General features: G+C 51.2%; 1 protein-coding gene across 3 annotated transcripts; it reads left to right on the top strand.

The window, feature by feature from the left end:
• Window positions 1–3,478: 3,478 nt before the first annotated feature.
• On the top strand, window positions 3,479–17,684 carry SDCBP2 (syndecan binding protein 2). 3 transcript variants are annotated; one of them, XM_032295393.1, is made up of 10 exons: window positions 3,479–3,713; window positions 3,822–3,988; window positions 9,398–9,470; window positions 10,173–10,242; window positions 11,455–11,555; window positions 14,197–14,355; window positions 14,923–15,098; window positions 15,177–15,348; window positions 16,716–16,807; window positions 17,094–17,684. In XM_032295393.1, exons 3-10 carry the CDS (start codon window positions 9,417–9,419, stop codon window positions 17,146–17,148), a joined length of 879 nt encoding a protein of 292 aa, XP_032151284.1. In that variant the 5' UTR covers window positions 3,479–3,713; window positions 3,822–3,988; window positions 9,398–9,416; the 3' UTR covers window positions 17,149–17,684. The 3 variants fall into 3 exon arrangements, with proteins under 3 accessions (XP_032151284.1, XP_032151283.1, XP_032151285.1); XM_032295392.1 differs by lacking the exon at window positions 3,822–3,988 and having other exon boundaries at window positions 3,484–3,713; XM_032295394.1 differs by lacking the exons at window positions 3,479–3,713; window positions 3,822–3,988 and adding an exon at window positions 7,071–7,094.
• Window positions 17,685–18,249: the final 565 nt, after the last annotated feature.

Genomic DNA, 18,249 nt, shown 5'->3' with positions numbered 1-18,249 from the left:
CAGCAATAGAAACAAAGATGCGGTGACATAAGTCAGGGTCTTACTGCACCACCCAGATCCCATGCAGAGGGCTGGAGTGCAGAGAAGCTCCTCTGCCCAGCTTCCATTCTCTCTTCTTCGAAGAGCATATCCATTTTCACTTCAATCAGATGACTGTTTCTGTATTATGCAGCCATGAGAAAGTAGGAAACTAACATTTACTAAATGCCAGCTGTGTCCTAGGCTTAGTCCTCATTTAGTCTTGGGGATAAGTCTGTAAAGAAGGTAGGTGTGGAAACTACAGCTCAGAGAGGTTTAGTAATGTGTGCAACATCACAGAGCTGGGACTCAGATCTGATACCCAAGCCCGACCCATCTTTTAAATAAGGGTCAGCCATTTAAGTTTCTAACTGTGATAGACTTTTCTAGGAGGGGCATTTATTCATTCAATCAATATTTACTGAGGCCAGGTGTGGTGGCTCATGCCTGTACTCCCAGTACTTTGGGAGGCGAAGGTGGGCAGAGCCCTTGAGCTCAGGAGTTTAAAACAAGCCTGGGCAACATGGCAAAACCCCATCTCTACAGAAAATACAAAAGTTAGCCAGCCGTAGTGGCATGCACCTGTGGTCCCAGCTACTTGGGAGGCTGAGACAGGAGCATCAGTTGAGCCTGGCAGACAGAGCAAGATCCTATTTAAAAAAAAAAAAAAAATGTAGAGAGCCTGCTGTGTTCTGGATATAGTACTTAGGCCCTAGGGATAAGACAAGCCCCTGCCATCATGGAGCACCCATTCCAGATGGCATAGGGACTTCACCTCATGAGCCAACTCTAGGTGACAGTAGCTGCCTGCAGCATTATACGAGGATCCAGAGAGGCCTCTGGGCTCATCAGGAAGGACGTAGTGGTTGATTACTCAGGCGGCCACGGGTGCAACTAGGAAGTTTCTGAGTGTGTGCTGTATATTGGCCACCCAAAAGTTTTAGACTTACTCATACAAATGTAAACAAAACAGACATATATTCTGATCAGAGCACAGGTTACGCTCCTTATTTTGAAAAGATTAACTAGCTGGGCATCGTGGCTCACATCTGTAATCCCAGCACTTTGGGAAGCTGAGGCAGGTGGATCGCTTGAGCCCAGGAGTTTGAGACCAGTCTGGGTAACATGGTGAAACCCTGTCTCTACAGAAAATAAAAAAAAAAAAAATAGCCAGGTGTGGCGGTGTGCACCTGTGGTCTCAGCTACTAGGGAGGCTGAGGTAGGAGGATCCCTTGAGCCCGGGAGGTGGAAGCTACAGTGAGCCATGATTGCACTATAGCACTACAGTCTCGGCAACAGAGCAAAATGCTATCTCAAAAGAAGAGTAACCATTGTAGAGCTAATAACTTGGCCCTGCTCTCAAAGAACTTAGGGTCTAACTAGTAGCCTAAGGTACACACGAATATAAGATGATTATTATTAAAGAATGGAACAGGATAGTCTGATCCAGAGTCAGAGGGGAAAGGCCACGTGGATGGGGATGATCCAGGAGGCTTCCTGGAGGAGCTCAGTGGTGGATTTGGTGAGGTGGTTGGGTGGGGGCAGAAGGGGTTCCAGGGGCAGCAGCAGCACAGGCAAAAGTATGGGGTCAGGGCAAGTGGGAAGTGGGTGTGCGGTGGGGCAACAATGGTGGGGCTCCCAGTCCAGCTGAGGGAGAGGTGCAGGGGGAATGTTGAGGAGGTAGTAAAGGGAGTGGGCTGTGGAGGTCTCCATGTCAGCCCTGGGAGTTTAGTCCAGACCCTGAAGCAGGAGGGGGACACTGAAGCATTCAAGCAGGGGCATGCCCAATGGAAAGGATTTCAAGGTGGCTGGAAGTCAGTGAGGGGTGGCAACTAGAAAACCAGAGAAGAGAAAGAGAGTCCCTGTATGTATTCAATAGATGGGAGTTAGGGGACCTGGGCTCCATGCTGACATGCTGGGACCACAGGCAAGTCCCTCGCCCAGAAGGGCTTGCTTCCTCCTCTCTCTTCTCTTAAGGCCCTTTCAGGTCAAGACTGAATGAAGTGAGATGGGGAAGGAGTCGCTTGGTTCAATTAGGGTCTCTATTTTCCACTTTGGTTTGGCCTTGGAGACCTGACCTAAAGTGGGTCCATCACCCACATTACCTCAGCTTCAGGCCCACGTGACTTACAATGAGGTATGCCCCACACTTCAGCTTTTGGAAACAGCATGTCCCATAGAAGGGAAGGCATGGCCTTGGGCCACTTTCCAGCTAACCTGAGAAAGAAACTTTGCCCCTGTACCTCAGTTTCCCCACCTGCAGGAATGGTGTGAGTCACACTTACTCTGCAGGGAAGGTATGAGGAGCCACTGAGATAATGCCTTTAAAATACCAGAGGCAGTATCCCTGTGCTCTCTGGGAGTGGCAAATGTCTTTCTTGTTATTGTTCCTATTGCGTGTTTCCTGTGTGAGACTCTGGGCTGTAAGCTCTTCATAGGTAGGCACAAGATCTGACATCCAAGGCTAGTGCAACTCTGCCAGGTGGGTCACGGGGACTGTGGCGTGGGCCTGTGTGGCCTGGCGGGCAGCCCAGATACTGACACACCCTGAGTGTGTACACTGTCACTCCTCATGGGACTGCCCAGCACGTGGGTTCCCGTCCCTCTCCAGGCACCCAATGGGACAGGCACCCTTGTCCAACCAAACCTACCAGGATCTTACTAAATTCTTCCTCCTTTTCCGTTTAAATTTATGTGATTGTTTTTGGAATAAGTAGTACATTTAATCTTTTCAAAATTTAAGACACCAAAAAATGTGCCATAAAAAAAATCTCCACTTCAGCACACAGTTCTTCAGTTCTGCTCCCAGGAGACAACCAATCTAAATTCCCCTTAAAATAATTAAACTTAATCACTTCTCCCTTACAAAAATCATGACTTTTTGAAAAAAAACAAACAAAAAAGAAAAACATCACCTTGGAACACACAAAAGTACAAACTAAAAACCTCAACGCCACCATCCAGAGACACTCGGCATTTTAGCGTATGTCCTCCTAGACTGCTTTCAACGCACGTCCACTTTACAAAAAGGGAAAGCAAAATGCAAGAAGAGATTCACAATATTGATTTTTCAGTATCTCACCAGAATCTCAGAACTATTTCCTCACAGCTTCTTCCTTAAATGACTTTAATAGCTTTGTGATCTTCCACAGATAATGATTTACTAAGCAGAGGCATTTGGGATTTCTACATTTTCCTTATTAGAAGCAGCAATGACGGATGGGCCCTGAGACTTCACTGTAACAAATTCCAAGAAGAAATGCTGGGACACAGCATCTGGCCACTTTCTAATAGCCTGGCCTAGATCCCTAGATACCTATCACAACCCACCCTTCCCCTTCCCCTGTGGCCTTCCCCGATCCACAGGACTAGGCGTCCAACCCAAATTTAGAGCTATTTAAGAAAAGGCCAAGAAGTCTTGGTTCATAACCCTCTCAACAGCAGCTGTGAGGGCCTTAATCCCACCTCCAAATCTAGACTAAGGCCAAAGGCCTCCTCTGGGCTGGCGACCTGCCTTGTTTACCCAGTCACAGGCCTGACCTGTGCCCAACCCAGTCCAAGGTGAGTCAGCTGAACAGGGGACGGGCGCCACCCTTCCCAGAGCACGAAGCCAGCTGAGACAGGGCTACCTTCCAGGAAGGAAAACAGATTCAGCAGCAGCTGGAGAAGGACGTGGAGGAGCACCTAGCCTGCAGGTAAGCGCTGGGGGTCCTGACCTGATCCTGGCTAGGACTGGGATGAGTGAGACCTGCTCTCACCCTGTCTCCTTCCCTCCCTGCCCCTTCCCTTCTGGGACTTCTCAGGCAGCTTCCTTTCAAAGTGCTTCACTCTAGGAGTCAAGTGTGAAGTGGGGTTTCTTCTTCTGATCCCAGCCCTGGGCCAGGTTTGATTGAGGGCTGAGTGATTTTCTTTACCCAGACATCATGAGGCCTCCAGTGCCTTCTGACTGCCCATGACTGTGCTCAAGGAGGTGAGACCTACACTTTGCTCCTTGAAAGGCCAATTCCAGCTGAAACCAGAAGCTGTAGGCAGGCAAAAAGCCCATTTTCCCTAAGGAATCCATAGCCCAGGCCTCCTTCTCTGGCTTGAAGCTGTTTCTATCAAGCAACCCTCCTGCTACAGCACTGAAACATCTACTGGGGAACTACACCAGGGACTTCACCTTTCTAAAAACTGGCTTCTTCATCTGGAGACTGAAAAGAGCCCACAAAGTCGGGAGAATGGGATGACATGCTGGACACAAGGAGCCAGTGCATGCCCTCCTCAGCAGGGCCTCAGAAAATGGGGCAGGAAATGAGCCTATTATGGGCTGGGCGGGCACTGGACAGGTGGTTTCACATACAGTGGACCAAGCTCATGAAATTCCACCACCATCACTTCCCACCTGGACTCCTGCTCCCACTCCTGCCCTGCAGCCTATCCTCCAAACATCAGCCAGAGGAAGCCTGTTAACCGCTGGAACTTGGCACTCTGCTGCTCAAATCCCCCAGTGGCTCCCACCTCACTACAGTAAATGCCAGTGTCCTCATCACGGCCTCCAGGCCCTCCAGGATCTGGCCTCTCTCACTTCTCCAGCCTCCTTCCCACTACTCCTCCTTACTCCCTCTCTGAACAGCTTCTCACTGGTGAGATGCTCTCTAAACACAACACCAACTCCCACCTGAGAGCCTCTGCAATGGCCATGCCCTCAGTCGGAAAGGCTCTTCCCCACCCCTTTAGGCCTTTCCTCAAATGTCACCCCAGCCCGCCAGCAAGGCTTCTGACCCTCCTGACACAACCCTCCATTCTGCTCTTTTCTCTCCATTGCCTCCTACCATCTAACACAGCACATAAAGTCACAGAACCTATTTATCCAGCTCCTCCCCTAAAAAAGCACATTTGGGGACCAATTCTTCTTTCCTTCACTGCTGACACCTAGAACAGTACTCAGACTTAGTAGGTGCTCCGTAAGTGTTGAAACAATGAATAAACAGCTAACTTTTACTGAATGCCTATTCTGTGCCAGGTACTGTGCTAAATGCTTTCCATATACAACTTATCTCTTTTTAAAAATCTTTCAATCTCCAGGTAATTGTGATGCAAGTATTATTATCCAGATTATAAAGGAAGAAATGGCATTCAAAAGGGACTTGCCTATGCTGTGCTCTCACAAGTCAGAAGTGGTCAGTCTGAACTCTGCTCCCCCCTCCACCCCGAGGGTGGGTTCAGGTGTGTCTGCTTGAGGAAGTCACAGCTTTTCTCCAGCAGGCAGTGCAGCCCTGAGAGGAGGAGCAGGGGTACATGCTGGTGGCCTAGCAACAGCTTCTTCCATTCCGACTCACGGTATCCCTGGGCTAATTTGGCCTTCCAGGAGCTATTCCTCTGACACTCTAACCCACGCTTCCCTCCCCCGCGCTGTCTTGTAAAGGATGGATGAGGTGTCCACAGGAACGAGTGGGAGTCCCATTGCTTCAGCTCTTTGGAACTAAGTGTTCCAAAGGAGTGTTCTCACTCTAAGTTCAAAGATGGGGGCTGAAGTCCCCTTGTCAGCCCTGCTGATCTCCAAAGCCCAACTATTGGTTTGTTGTGGGTGTTATTGCTTATAACATCAAAAAGTACAGAAGCTCAGGGATGGAAATCTGGAAAGTGCTGTGGGAGAGGAAAATTCCTCTGGGAGAGAGGAGTTAGGTGGGTTCTTTTCCTTTCAGAGGAGTTAATTACTTGCGGGAAGCCGTCAGCACAGAACTGAGCAAACTTCCATTGTCAGATTATAGGAGCCAGGCAGCCTTTCAACCTAACTCATTATGGTCGTATTTTCGCTCCCTTTCTAGGCCCACGTAATTATTCGGAGGATTTTCTGCTTAGTTATTGCAAACACAGACAAACATGGGGAGAAAGTCTGTATATTTAGGATATCAAGCTTTCTTTTTTCTCTGTGCTTGCTTTTCCACTCCTTGCAGAAATAGTAACAGGACGCCTGTTGTGTGCCAGGCACTGTGCACCGCACTGGGGGTTAACAAATGAGTGACATTTCCTGACCAGTGAGGGAGATGAGCAAACAAACACAGCACAGTGGAAATCCAACCCAGGAAATGCAGAAGGCCTTGCTCACAATAGGTGATTAATAAACATTTGTGGAATGAATGATGAAGGGGCCAATATAAGAAATGCTGTATTCTACAGAAGGGAGGCTTGCCAATCTCCATGGGTACATGTGGTTGTGGGGGAAAGCTTTGAATTGGAGGAAGAAGAGTTCACAAGGAAAACGGAGAAGGCATGAATGACATTTAAGACAGAGGGAACAGCACCTGCAAACGCATAGAGGCATGAACTAGCAGGTTGAGTTTTAGGACTCAACGTAAAGTAGTCTGGAATAAATGAACTTCATGATGATTGTGGCAAAGCGTGAGTTGGTGAGATTACAAACATTACCAGAAGTCAGGTCACAGAAATTTCAGGGCAAGAACTAGGTATGGCTTCAGATGGGAAAGGGAGGAGCTGAGGATAACTCCCTGATTTCTGGCACAGCCCTGGGGGGTGGATTTAGTGGGACTGCTGTGGAGGCGCAGCAGCTGCTGGGGAGAATTACGAGTCCAGTTTGGATAACCTGCAGGAGGTAAACGGGATCCAGAAAGCAACTAGACTCTCAGGCCCGGGCCTCCCTGTCCCTGGAACAGCACTCTCTTCCCACCCACTTGAATATCCATCCTACATGGCCCAGTCAGAATCTTCTTCCTCCCTCCAGGAGACCTTCCAGATTGCCCTAGCCTTTTTCCTATACGCCAGACCCAACTGTCTGAGTCCCTCATGACTGGCTTTTGGTCTGATTTTGCTGTGGGAATTGATTTGCCTGGCCAAGCCAAGAACTCTTCCCTAGGTAGCAGAGGCCCAATCAGTCACTGGTAGGTGGGGCAGGAGGTAAATATGCGTAGGACACGGCGGGGCCTTTTTAGCTTAGCACTGGGTCAGAAGTCACTGCCAGACAAGAAACGGGTGAGAGAGTGGGAGGAAGGGTGAAGTCACAATTGGTAGGAAATACCTTGGGACCTGACGCCTCCGAAACCAAAGAGCGCGCAAGAGCAGCGTGGAGCTCACGGGTCGACCCGGTTCTCCTCTTTTCCCACGGCTGCCTTAGTACAGAATCTTATAAGTCCTCCTCCTTCGGAAGCTAAAACGGTGTTCAGAGGCCAGGGGAGTTTAAAGCTTGATTTCACCCTCGCAGCCTCCAATCCGGTAAAGAGGGGCCGCAGAGCCCGACCGAGCCTTCCTATCCCTTACTCTGCTGCTTTACCTGATCTATTTTTGTGGATGCCGGCGCCAGCTACGGGTGCCCAGAGAAAGCATGAGACCGGGTGGACTCTAGTAACCCACCCGACCAACAACCCACGCGACATGGAGGCCGCCATTTTCCACTCCGCAGCCGCCAGGGATCGTGGGAATCACCCCTAGCCGCGCCGGAGTCTGGGTGGGCGAGACACATGCGCTCTAGACGCTGCTGCGTCACTTGGCGGGGTTTCTGCGCAGGCGCCTTAGCCCTTAGCAACCGCCGTAACCTGTAGCAACCGGGAGATGTCGCTTCTGGCTCGTTTGGGGCGACGGCGGGGGTTGTAGTCATTTCGAGATCATGGAACGATCTGACAAATGGGAAACTGAGGCCAGGGTGGAGGCAGGCCCTAGGGACCGTTGCGTTGGCCCTCTCTTCTGGACTTGCGCAGTGGATGGAGTTTGTGTGCCTCGTGGCTCCTATTTCCCAAAGCAGGGAATTGAGGCCAAGGGAAGGGGCAGGTTTATCCCGAGGCTGTAGCCTAGGTGATGGTTCCCCCGAGTAAAAAAATCAGTATGATGCCCTGTCTTTATAAAGGAGAAGTCAGGGAAATGAAAGCAATTTCTAATAAAAGAATATGCATTTCACTTTGTAAAAGCTGAGGCTGGCTTACACCCGATCATGCTTATACCTAACTTAGGACTCAGCTTAGATTTACTGTAAGAGAATATTCAGCTGGATTTTGCCAACAGTTTATATCTGACATCTTGAATCAAAGGCTAAATATATTTGTGTAGAAGCGTGGAGCCACTCTGACAGCTACACATGCGCACAGACGTGGGCATGCTGTTCCAGTGACTCACCCGTGGTGAGCAGGGTGGGCAGTGATTTCTAGAATGGTGAGCAAAGTGTAACTCCCCACAAGTAACCTAGTGTATGCATTTCCAGACAATCTCATGTGTATTAAAACTAGGGGAAAATTCACTATGATTGTATATACAACCAATTATAACAGATTTTTGGCTTTCTTGAAGGTTTGATCTGAAAGTTGAGTGGGACAGGACCATTTGTTGTGACTGTAATGGACTGTCCCATCCATTACAGGAGTTTCATATCCTGCCACCCTCCCCCCCCGGGATATGACTGTTCCCTCAGTCTTGTGACACCCAAAATACCCACACAAATTTCCAATCTGTTCCTTGGAAAACCACTGATTTATTCAATCAAACAATTTCTGCTAGCATACATGTGCTGGGCAGTGTCTTGGTGGGAAAAGATCGAGTGTGAACAGGGCAAAGCTCCTGCTCTTATGAGTGAAGTCACATCACCCCAGCACAGGCCCCTCAGTCTCCTGTGCTGCCAGCAGGCATGCGTTTATCATGTGTACCTGTCACATGTGGGTTCAGTGGGATGAACAGGACACACATTGACCTCTCAGAACTGCAGTCAGGATAATTAGTGAGTTCAGGCGGGAGACTGAAGTTCAGCCCAGCACTGTTCCGGGGCAGTGACCGTGCTGCCTGGAAGCCAGGGGAGGCCTGTCCCACAGGAACTGAGAGTGACCAAGAGGGGCTCCATTGGCGTAGACTGCCTCAGTGAAGCCTGGAGGTGTGACAGAGCCAGTGGTTAGTGGGTAAAGGAAGGAACCCAGAAAGGCAGACTGCTTCCCCACATTTTGTCAGGAAGGAACTAAAACATGTCTTGAGAGGTCATCATTCCTTTCACTTTCTCTGGGCACCTTGCTCAGAGGCCCTGCTGATTCTCCCCAGGACAATGAGAAGGTGTTTAGTAAATGAATGTTTGTGGTGCCTCTCCATCCCCCATTCCCGCCTCCCTCTGAGCAGTGCTCTGTTGAGTGTCTATGTTCTGCTACAGTTTGTGTGAGAGTCTTTATAAATTTCCTACTGGTCTTACTTCACTGTGGCCAAGATTAAAAGTTGACAGTAAGGCTGGAGATGGGTGGAATACAGTAGAGCTCCGATATAGAGAGGGAATTCGGGGCAGATTTCCGGGAGAGATTCTAAAGACCCTGATGCCTTTCTGTTTGAATATTAACTTCCAACCCGCTTGTCTGTGCCTCCTCTCATGGGGGTGCGAGCTGCGTCCTCATCCCTCCCCAACCTCTGTGCTCTGCAGGGTGTTCCGATAAGTAGCCATGTCGTCCCTGTACCCATCCCTGGAGGACCTAAAAGTGGACCAAGCCATTCAGGTAAGTCACTAGGCCCTATTGGCCTGGACTCCCTGAAGGGGACCTTGGGGATTACCCTGGAAGGTGCTGGGTATTGGGGCCACTTGGAAATTCCTGTAGGCCTTAGGGCATGTAGGTCTCCACTGCAGGGCCTGCTGGGCAGAGAAGGCATCCAGGGGGCAATGCCAGTGGTGTTACAGCGAGAATGGATGAGACCACACAGCTGCATACGTGCCTCTCTCATGCCTGCTCTGGCCCGCCCAGTCCCAGCTCTCCCTCTGTCCAGGATAGGCAGGCCCCATGCTCTGAGGCAGGCTTTCAGAGGAAACAAGACTCTGGGTGTGGGGATTGGCCTGCTCAGCCCCCAGAGCCCCCTTGTCCCTCTATCCCAGCACTCTGTGGTTCCAGTGGGTTTTGAGAATTTGGAACTTCTCAGCTGAGAATTTGATTGGGAGATGGGCCTTGATGTTCTTCCTTCTGCAGACAGTAAATGAGTTGTGGTATATGGTGGGTCACAGTCCTCAGAACTTCCTCCCAGGAAAAGACACATCTGCAGAGGCCACGTTTATGTGATCTTGAGACCTGAGGGTTGGTGGACACTCCCCCCCACACCCCAGGCCCACTCACATACCTGATGCCCAGACCCTGGCCTCATGGAGCTCCAGGCTCTGGGGTTCCTGGGGTCCTGGCCACAGCTGACCAGTGCTCCCTACCCCTCCCTAGGCCCAGGCCAGAGCCTCACCCAAGATGCCAGCGCTGCCAGTCCAGGCGGCAGCCATTTCCCCAACACCAGGTAAGTGAGCTGCGTTGGGGGGCTCCTGGGTGCCCAGTCTGTTCAGGGAAGAGGTCATCAGGGAAGCTTGGCAATGCCAAAGGTATGGGAGGCTCCTAGGCTATGACTCAACATGGTGGAGGAGAGGACCAGGCTTCCAGTTGCTACCCACATCTTACTGCCTGGGTGACCTGGGCTGAGTCACTTCACCTCCCAGAGCCTGTGCCCATGCTGCTCCCTCCCTCCTCGACGGCCTGGTGAACTCCTGTTTATCCTTCCAAGCCCAACTCAGAGTTAGGGAAGCTGGTCTTCTCTGATACCTCCAGCAAGGCTGCCTTGAGAATGTGGTATCATTTGTGGGGGCCTCTGTCTAAATAAACAACTGGAGTCACCTCGATTTAGCATGTCAGCACTATTCTGGTGACCCAATCTCATATGACCCCAGGAATGAAATATCACACTTGCCAGACTTCCTTGCTGGAACTGTGGCTGGCCTAGGGTGGGGGCAGATGGGGGAGAAGTGGATGGCAGATAGCGCCCCAAAGAGAGAAGGGGCCAGAACCCCACTTGCCTTATTCAGCTCAGGCTGCCATAACAAAATACTGTAGACTGGATGGCTTTAACAGCAGAAATGTATATTCCCACAGCTCTGGAGGCTGGAAGTCCAAGATCAAGGTTCTGGCCAAATCGGTTTCTAGTGAGGGCTCCCTTCCCAGCTTGTAGATTGCCGCCTTCTGGCTGAGTCCTTACATGGCCTTTCCTCAGTGCACTTGCTTAGGGGTGGGGGTGGGGTGAGAGAGAGAGAGAGAAAGAGAGAGAGAGAGAACACGAGAGAGAGAGAGCACACAAGAGAGAGAGAGAGCATGAGAGCACCTGCCCCCCTCTGTCGTCTCTTCTTATAAGGACACAACTCCTTACAAGAAGGGATTAGGGCTCTGCCAGTCCTGGTGGGAACCATTCACTGAGGGGTGCAGGGATTTCCAGGTGCCAAACAAAGTCAGTGGAGTTGAATAGCAAAGTGGTGCATGAGGACTCGGTATCCCACCCTGCACCTGGGCCCTTCGAGGAGCGTTCACCAGCGAGTGTTCCTGGGATAACCTGCACTCTTGGAAAGAAACACCATTCCCAGGCCCCATTTCTTAATAAAAATGAGCAGCCACAGGGAAGCCAGGCGGGTATGGGGAAGCACATGCCCTTGAATGCCACATTTCTTCTTTCTTCCTTCCCCATCAGTTTTGTACCCAAACTTAGCAGAACTGGAAAATTATATGGGTCTTTCCCTCTCCAGCCAAGAAGTCCAGCAGAGCCTGCTTCAGATTCTAGAGGATGACAGTGTACGTATTTGGCTTCTGCCTGCTGTGGGTGCAGAACGTCCCAATCCTCCCTCTTTCCTGGTCTTGCCACTTCAGCAGACCTTCTTTCTCTCTGCTCAGACCTCCTCTCTCCCCAGCACTCTGTGGCTGTTTCTTGATGGCACTGTTAATTTTGAGGCTTCATGAAAAGCACTGCGGGCTTTCACAGTTTCAGATCTTCCCACAAGCCTTGGGGCTGGGGAACCAAGGCTTGCCCTTTGACCCTGGGCCTGAGTTGGATGAGAAGGGAGGCCCTTAAACCCAGCATGAACCTGGGGGCATCAAAAACAGGGCTGCCTGCATGGATAAGCAGAGCCAAGAGAGCAGGAGCTTGCCACCCAGCTCTGGTCCCCTTTTTCTCCCAGAAGCCATGGAAAGAAGGAATCCCCTTGAGCCTGCTTTCCACGGCTTCTGGGAGAAAAAAGACACCATATCAGAAATATTCGCTATGAAAATGTATTCACCTGCAGAACCAGTCCCCACCTAAGCACCTTGCCAGTTAGCTCTAGCATCCCTGAGTCCCACCTGTCAGTCTTTCCTGCCAGGCTCATCCGGAGCCAATGAAACAGAAAGTACGAACTGCAAGGCTTGCTAAGGGTGGGGAGTTTCATGATGTTGATGGAAGTGATGATGGAGAACTGTCACAGACGCGTACAAAGCCACTGCCAAAGCGAGAATCTGACAGGAGAAAATCGACAAGGATGAGGCTCTGTGGGACCCTGAGAAGAACTGGTGGCACCCTGGGGTGTTTCTCCACGATGGCCCCCTTCATGGTCATGCTGTGAAAGGCACACACGAAGCAAAGAAGGTCCTGCTAGGCAGCCCCCACTGTCACCATCCTTTGTTCCAATAATTAGGACATAAATGCATTCAACCTTTAACCTTAATTTTGATACAAATATAAGATGATAAATATATTTTTATAATTTTAAATTGTTTATGGCTTTTAACTTTTTTTTTTTTTTTTTTTTTTTTTTTGAGACAGAGTCTCTCTGTGTTGCCCAGGCTGGAGTGCAGTGATGCAATCTCGGCTCACTGCAACCTCTGCCTCCTGGGTTCAAGCGATTCTCCCACCTCAACCTCCTGAGTAGCTGAAACTACAGGCACATACCACCACACTCAGCTAACTATTTTTGTATTTTTAATAGAGACGGGGTTTCATCATGTTAGACAGGATGGTCTCGATCTCCGGACCTCATGATCCACCCTCCTCAGCCTCCCAAAGTGCTGGGATTAAGGGCATGAGTTACCGTGTGGGTTGTCTTTTAACTGTTTATTGTTAAATAGTAGATTCCCAGGAAGATGAAAAGTGAGTACAAAGAAGTCATTTGTACCCTTCAGCCGGTTTCCTCAATGGTTACATTTTCCATAGCTATGGTATACTATCAAAACCAGGAGTCTTGCGCAGGTATAATGTGTGTCTCTAGTTCTCTGTCATTTCATCAGTGTGTCGATTCACATAACCAGCACTGCAATCCACACAGAACTAGTTCATCATACAACCACCTCTGCTTCTGTATAGTCGTGCCTGCCTGCTCGCCACCCTCCCTAACCACTGGCAAACAGGCATCTGTTTTCTGTCTCCGTAATTTTGTCATTTCAGAATGTTATGCAAGTGGAATCATCCAGTGTGTGACTATTTGAAGTTGGTTTTTTTTCACTCAGCACAAAACCCTCTAGATCCATCCAGGCTGTGGCGTGTGTCAATAATCATTCATTCCGTTTTACTGCTGAGTAGTATTCCATGATGCGAATGTACCAGGATTTGTTTAACCTGTTGAAGAATAGTTTAGTTGTTCTCAGTTTTTGGTAATTACAAACAAAGCTATTCGTATACAGGTTTTTGTATAGACATACATTTTCATCTCTCTGGGATAAATACCCAAAGTGCAATTGCTAGGCTGTATGATTAATGTATGTTTAATTTTTTTAAAGGAACTGCTACCAGGTGTGGTGGGCATGCCTGTAATCCCAGCACTTTGGGAGGCTGAGAATACGATTAACCTTTTATATGTTAATTCTGCATCCCAGGACCTTGCTAAACTCCTTTATTTGATCTAGGAGTTTATTTGTAGATTCTTTGGAATTTTCTAGTAGACCATCATGCCATCTGTAGATAGGGACCGTTTTATTTCTTCTCTCCTGATCTGTGTGACTCCCCCTCTTTTCTTGCCTGTTGCGCTGGCTAGATCGTCCGTCTTTAACAGTGGTGGGAGAGTGAAGTTCCTTGCCTTTTTCTGCATCATTAATTTTTATATTTTTACATTTGTTAAGACAAAAATCCAGTAGTTTTATCCCCTGCTGCTCACTGTTTATTGTGACTTTTTCTATTTTAAGTGGATTTTAAAGGAGTCTTCCTCCTACCAATTTCCCTCGGAGAATGAAGGGCCTCTTTCTGTATCCTCGCCCCTTCTCTCCCCATTTAGGGGCATGGACTTTGACGCCCTCTAGTGGCCGCATGGTGCCACGTCTCCTCTCGGCCCTAGGGGAGAGGTGTGGACTTGGGACGTGGTGGGACCCGGGACCGCTCCATCCTTTCCCCATCCCTACCCCAACTCCAGTGTCTCCTGAGGCACAGGGTCCCTATGGGCCTGGCTGACCCCCTGCTCCCTGGTGTCTGCAGACAGCGGCTTCGGGCCCTGGGCCCGTCCAGGTGGTGGCACCGGTGTCCGGGAACAGCCTGGGCGTACGGCGAGCGGAGATCAAGCCCGGGGTGCGAGAGATCCACCTGTGCAAGGACGAGCGCGGCAAGACAGGGCTGAGGCTGCGGACAGTCGACCAGGTAGGGCGCCGGGGCTGGGCGGGAAGAGGAGCCCCGAACTGCACCCGCCCTCCCGCCAGGCCTCAGAGCTCAGGGGTCCCGTCCACAGTAAGGTGGGCCTCCTAACCCCAGCGGGGAGGCCCTCGCTCCCTGTCCCTCTGTCCCGATGCCCAAGTGGGGCTGGTTCTGGGTTGCGCCGGGCCCTCTGCCGCCCTCTCCATGGGCCCCTGCCTCTCGGAGGAGCCTCCTTTCCCACCTGCCCTTCACTGCCCAGGGCATCTAGCTTCCAGGCGACGGTGTAGACAGCGGACGCCAGGGAAGCCCATGCCTTTGTGAATGGTACAGTAGAGTGTTTGCGGGTGCAGCCTCGGGCCAGGGTTGAAATCCTGACTCACCTCCTTCTTAACTATGCAGCCTAGAGTGTTTCTTCCCCAGGGAAATGGGGTAACCTTGGTGCCCACCGTGCAGAGCTGTGCCCCTGGGACACTGTAGGCTCCCGGAGTATCAGGAGGAAAACGACAGCTTGGAAGAGGGATCCTGGCCCAGGGTGGGCCAGGGACACTGACTCTGTGGTCCTGCCTCCCCCAGGGGCTCTTTGTGCAGTTGGTCCAGGCCAACACCCCAGCATCTCTTGTGGGGCTGCGCTTTGGAGACCAGATCCTGCAGATTGACGGCTGTGACTGTGCCGGGTGGAGCTCGCACAAAGCCCATCGGATGGTGAAGAGGGCATCAGCCGAGAAGATCATCATGGTGGTTCGGGACAGGTGAGTAGCCAGGCCCAGACAGCCTCTCCGTCTGACCCCAGCCACGTCCCCAGGCCAGCTCATTGTCCCTCCTGCCAGGCCATTCCAGCGGACTGTCACCATGCACAAGGACAGCACGGGCCACGTGGGCTTCATGGTCAAGAAGGGGAAGGTCGTCTCTTTGGTCAAAGGGAGTTCTGCGGCCCGCAACGGGCTCCTCACCAACCACTATGTGTGTGAGGTGAACGGGCAGAATGTCATCGGGCTGAAGGTAGGCCGGTGGCTGCGCCAGGGAGGGATGGCTGGGTGGTGGGAGGGCTCAGGTCTGTGGGCAGCTGAGCCTCAGTGTCCTCATCCTAAGGTTGCTGTGAGGATTTAGTAAGACAGTGTTGGGAGGGCTGGGTGTGGCAACTCACGTCTGTAATCCCAGTGCTTTGGGAGGCCAAAGCAGGAGTATCACTTGAGCCCAGGAATTCGAGACCAGCCTGGGCAATATGAGATCCTCTTTCTACAAAAAAAAAAAAAAAAAAAAAAAAAAATACTTAGAGCTCTGAGCACAGTGCCAGGCATATAGTAGGTGCTTAATAAATAATAGCTATTGCTACTGACACATGGAGGCCAGAGGCACGACAGGATTAGGAGTGTGTAGAGATCCCAGGCACCCACCCAGGTGGCTGCTGGCTGCATGGACACCTCCTTGCTCTGTATGGCACTGTTATTTGCATAGTGGATCCTGTTCAGAAGTAGGAATGATTTAGAAAATTGTTATTCAGAAATCCATAGGGTCATCAGGCTCTTCAGAACTGGGTTTGTCCCAGCCAGCCATACTTTTTGAGATCATTCGTCTTTTCAAAGTCTATTTCCACCTGTGGCCATCACTAGTCCTGTCTAGCACACCTACTCTCGTTTGTTTTGGAACAACCAAGAAGACACATAACCAGATTACATACATGTGTAAAGTAAAGGTCACTGGGCTCTGAGTAAGGGCCAGAGGCTCTTCTGTGGCCACAGCATTGTATTTGGACTGCCTGGCACACTTTGCCTGGAGACTTTTAGTTTCTTTTTCTTCCCATGATCTACGTGGTGTTTGCAGGCCTCTCTTTTTACCAAACAAGCAGATCTAAGAGGATGTAAGAGGAGGAGGACCCTTGTGGCCCTGACGGCAGCAGGAGCCAGAGGGTGGATGGGTGCACTTAATACCACCCACAGGAGGCGGATTCCCTTTATGCGTTGAGGCCAGAACCCAAATGTGGCTGGGGCCGGGGATATAGGATAGCAAATGTGGGCTTGGTGGGTCTCTGAGAGCCCTTGAAAGGGGGAGAAGAATCGCATTGATGAGGCCCTGTTATGCGTCAGGCCCACTTCACTGGCCTTCAAGCTGAGGGCGGGAAGCGCATGCTCATTTGACCAAGGAGCTCCTCAAGTGGGAGGCCCATGTTCTCACTCAAGCAAGGCTTTATCTAGGAGTCTGCTGGGACCCTTGTCTGACAGACTTGGGGTCCGAGGCAGCCCTGCCCTGCAGTCAGGCATCAGTGGTGTCCTCCAGCAGTGGCCATGCTGACCCTTTCACAGAGTGGCCTGCAGAGTTGCCCCTGGTCCCCAATCCTTAAGGTGATTGCCCACTTGCCTTCTCTCTAGGACAAACAGATCATGGAGATTCTGGCCACAGCTGGAAATGTTGTCACCCTGACCATCATCCCTGCTGTGATCTATGAGCACATGGTCAAAAAGTAAGGCTGCACCCCTCCTCTGCCATCCCCCACCTCTCTGTCTCCTGGCTGCACCTGGGCTCGGCCACTCCCACCTTCTCAGCCCTGACACAGGGCACAGGCCCAGCCAGCTCCATCCTCCCTTCCTCTCCCCTCCCTCCAAGGCAGCCTGTGGCTTCTGGAGATTTGTAAGTCTTAGAACTGGGAGTGAAGGCCCACATGGAGGCTCTGGCTCAAAAGGGGATGGGGGTGCTGGAGGGCGGAGAGAAGGAGCTGCCAACTTGGCCACCGTTGTTGCTGTACCCAGGTTGTCTCCAATGCTGCTCCGCCACACCATGGACCACTCCATCCCAGATGTCTGAAGCCATCAGAGGGCAGGGCAGGCCTCCCACCCTCCTGTGGCCAAAGGCAACCACCCTCCGACTATGGGTTGCAGCTGGCCTGCTGCCTAAGGTGGGCGTTGCCTTGAGGGGGGGCATGTCCAGGAGGGTGACCACGGGATGGCATGGGCATGTCGTTTATGAACACAGGCCTCCTTGGCGGCTCAGACTCCAAGCTGGGCTGAGGCTCAGGCACGGCCCACAGGAAGCCGATTCTCTGGCACTGGTTTAAATGCCGGCCACGTAGGCAGGCTGCCTAAACACTTCTTAAAGTTGCAACTGGGCCCCTTTCAAGATTTTGCTCTACTAGGAAAACAGTTAAACATTTTGAGACCAGAGTGACATTCTTTGTGAGAGCTTTTTCCTTGCCTGGACTTGCTCTTTGTCATAGACTGCGGAAGTTCTCAGCCTTGATTACCTTTTGAATAAAGATTTGATTTTAAACAAAATCCTGTCCTCAAAGGTAATTGATTCCCCCCAAAACTATCAAAAATAATAAAATAAAAAGGTAACTGAAATTTTGGAATCTTGGTCCCCTGACATGCCAGGGCTGGTTTTCTCTAACAGTGGGGGGACCAGGGTCTTTTCAACACATGGCCTCTGAGAGCCATGATTTGGCTCTGCCTCTGTCATATGCTGCCTGCCAGCCTGGCACAGGGATGACTGGAACTGGGGACAGGATGGAACTGTGGGGATGGGGTGGGACTGTAGGGCAGCGGGACTGGCAGAGGGAGCACTGGCTTTGGGGCCCCCTCCCATGTGACTGGCTGCTTCTGCTTCTGCAAAGCGGGAATGAGAAGCCACTTCAGGGGGTGCTGGGGGGATGAGACGCGATGCACTCATGGTGCCAGCAGGGTGTGCCACGTGAGGGCGGGGGGAGGTGGTTCCAGACCCCGTGCCTGACCCCAGAAGGGCAGTGGTGCCCCAGCCCCATGCAGCTCTCTGCTTACCTGCACGTCAGAGACGATGGCTGCCTGCCTGGCTTTTTCCTGTGCAAGTGTTGTGACCCCTGTGTCAGAGGAGGACAGTGTGAACCCCCCCAATCCCCCTGTTTAGAGAAACCACACAGTATAAAGAAAACAG

This window comes from Sapajus apella, unplaced genomic scaffold (genome assembly GCF_009761245.1).
Source record: "Sapajus apella isolate SASKATOON/1434 unplaced genomic scaffold, GSC_monkey_1.0 scaffold33, whole genome shotgun sequence".
NCBI classification, from domain to species: Eukaryota; Metazoa; Chordata; class Mammalia; order Primates; family Cebidae; genus Sapajus; species Sapajus apella.
Note: the sequence above shows the minus strand (reverse complement) of the source record. Positions and strands in the feature narration are given on the sequence as shown.

Excerpts from the sequence above, each read along its gene's own strand:
- SDCBP2 (XM_032295393.1), top strand. The coding sequence starts at position 9,417 with ATGTCGTCCCTGTACCCATCCCTGGAGGACCTAAAAGTGGACCAAGCC. Across the intron at positions 9,471-10,172 it reads AAGTGGACCAAGCCATTCAG|GCCCAGGCCAGAGCCTCACC; the intron begins GTAAGTCACTAG and ends ACCCCTCCCTAG. Across the intron at positions 14,356-14,922 it reads GGCTGCGGACAGTCGACCAG|GGGCTCTTTGTGCAGTTGGT; the intron begins GTAGGGCGCCGG and ends TGCCTCCCCCAG.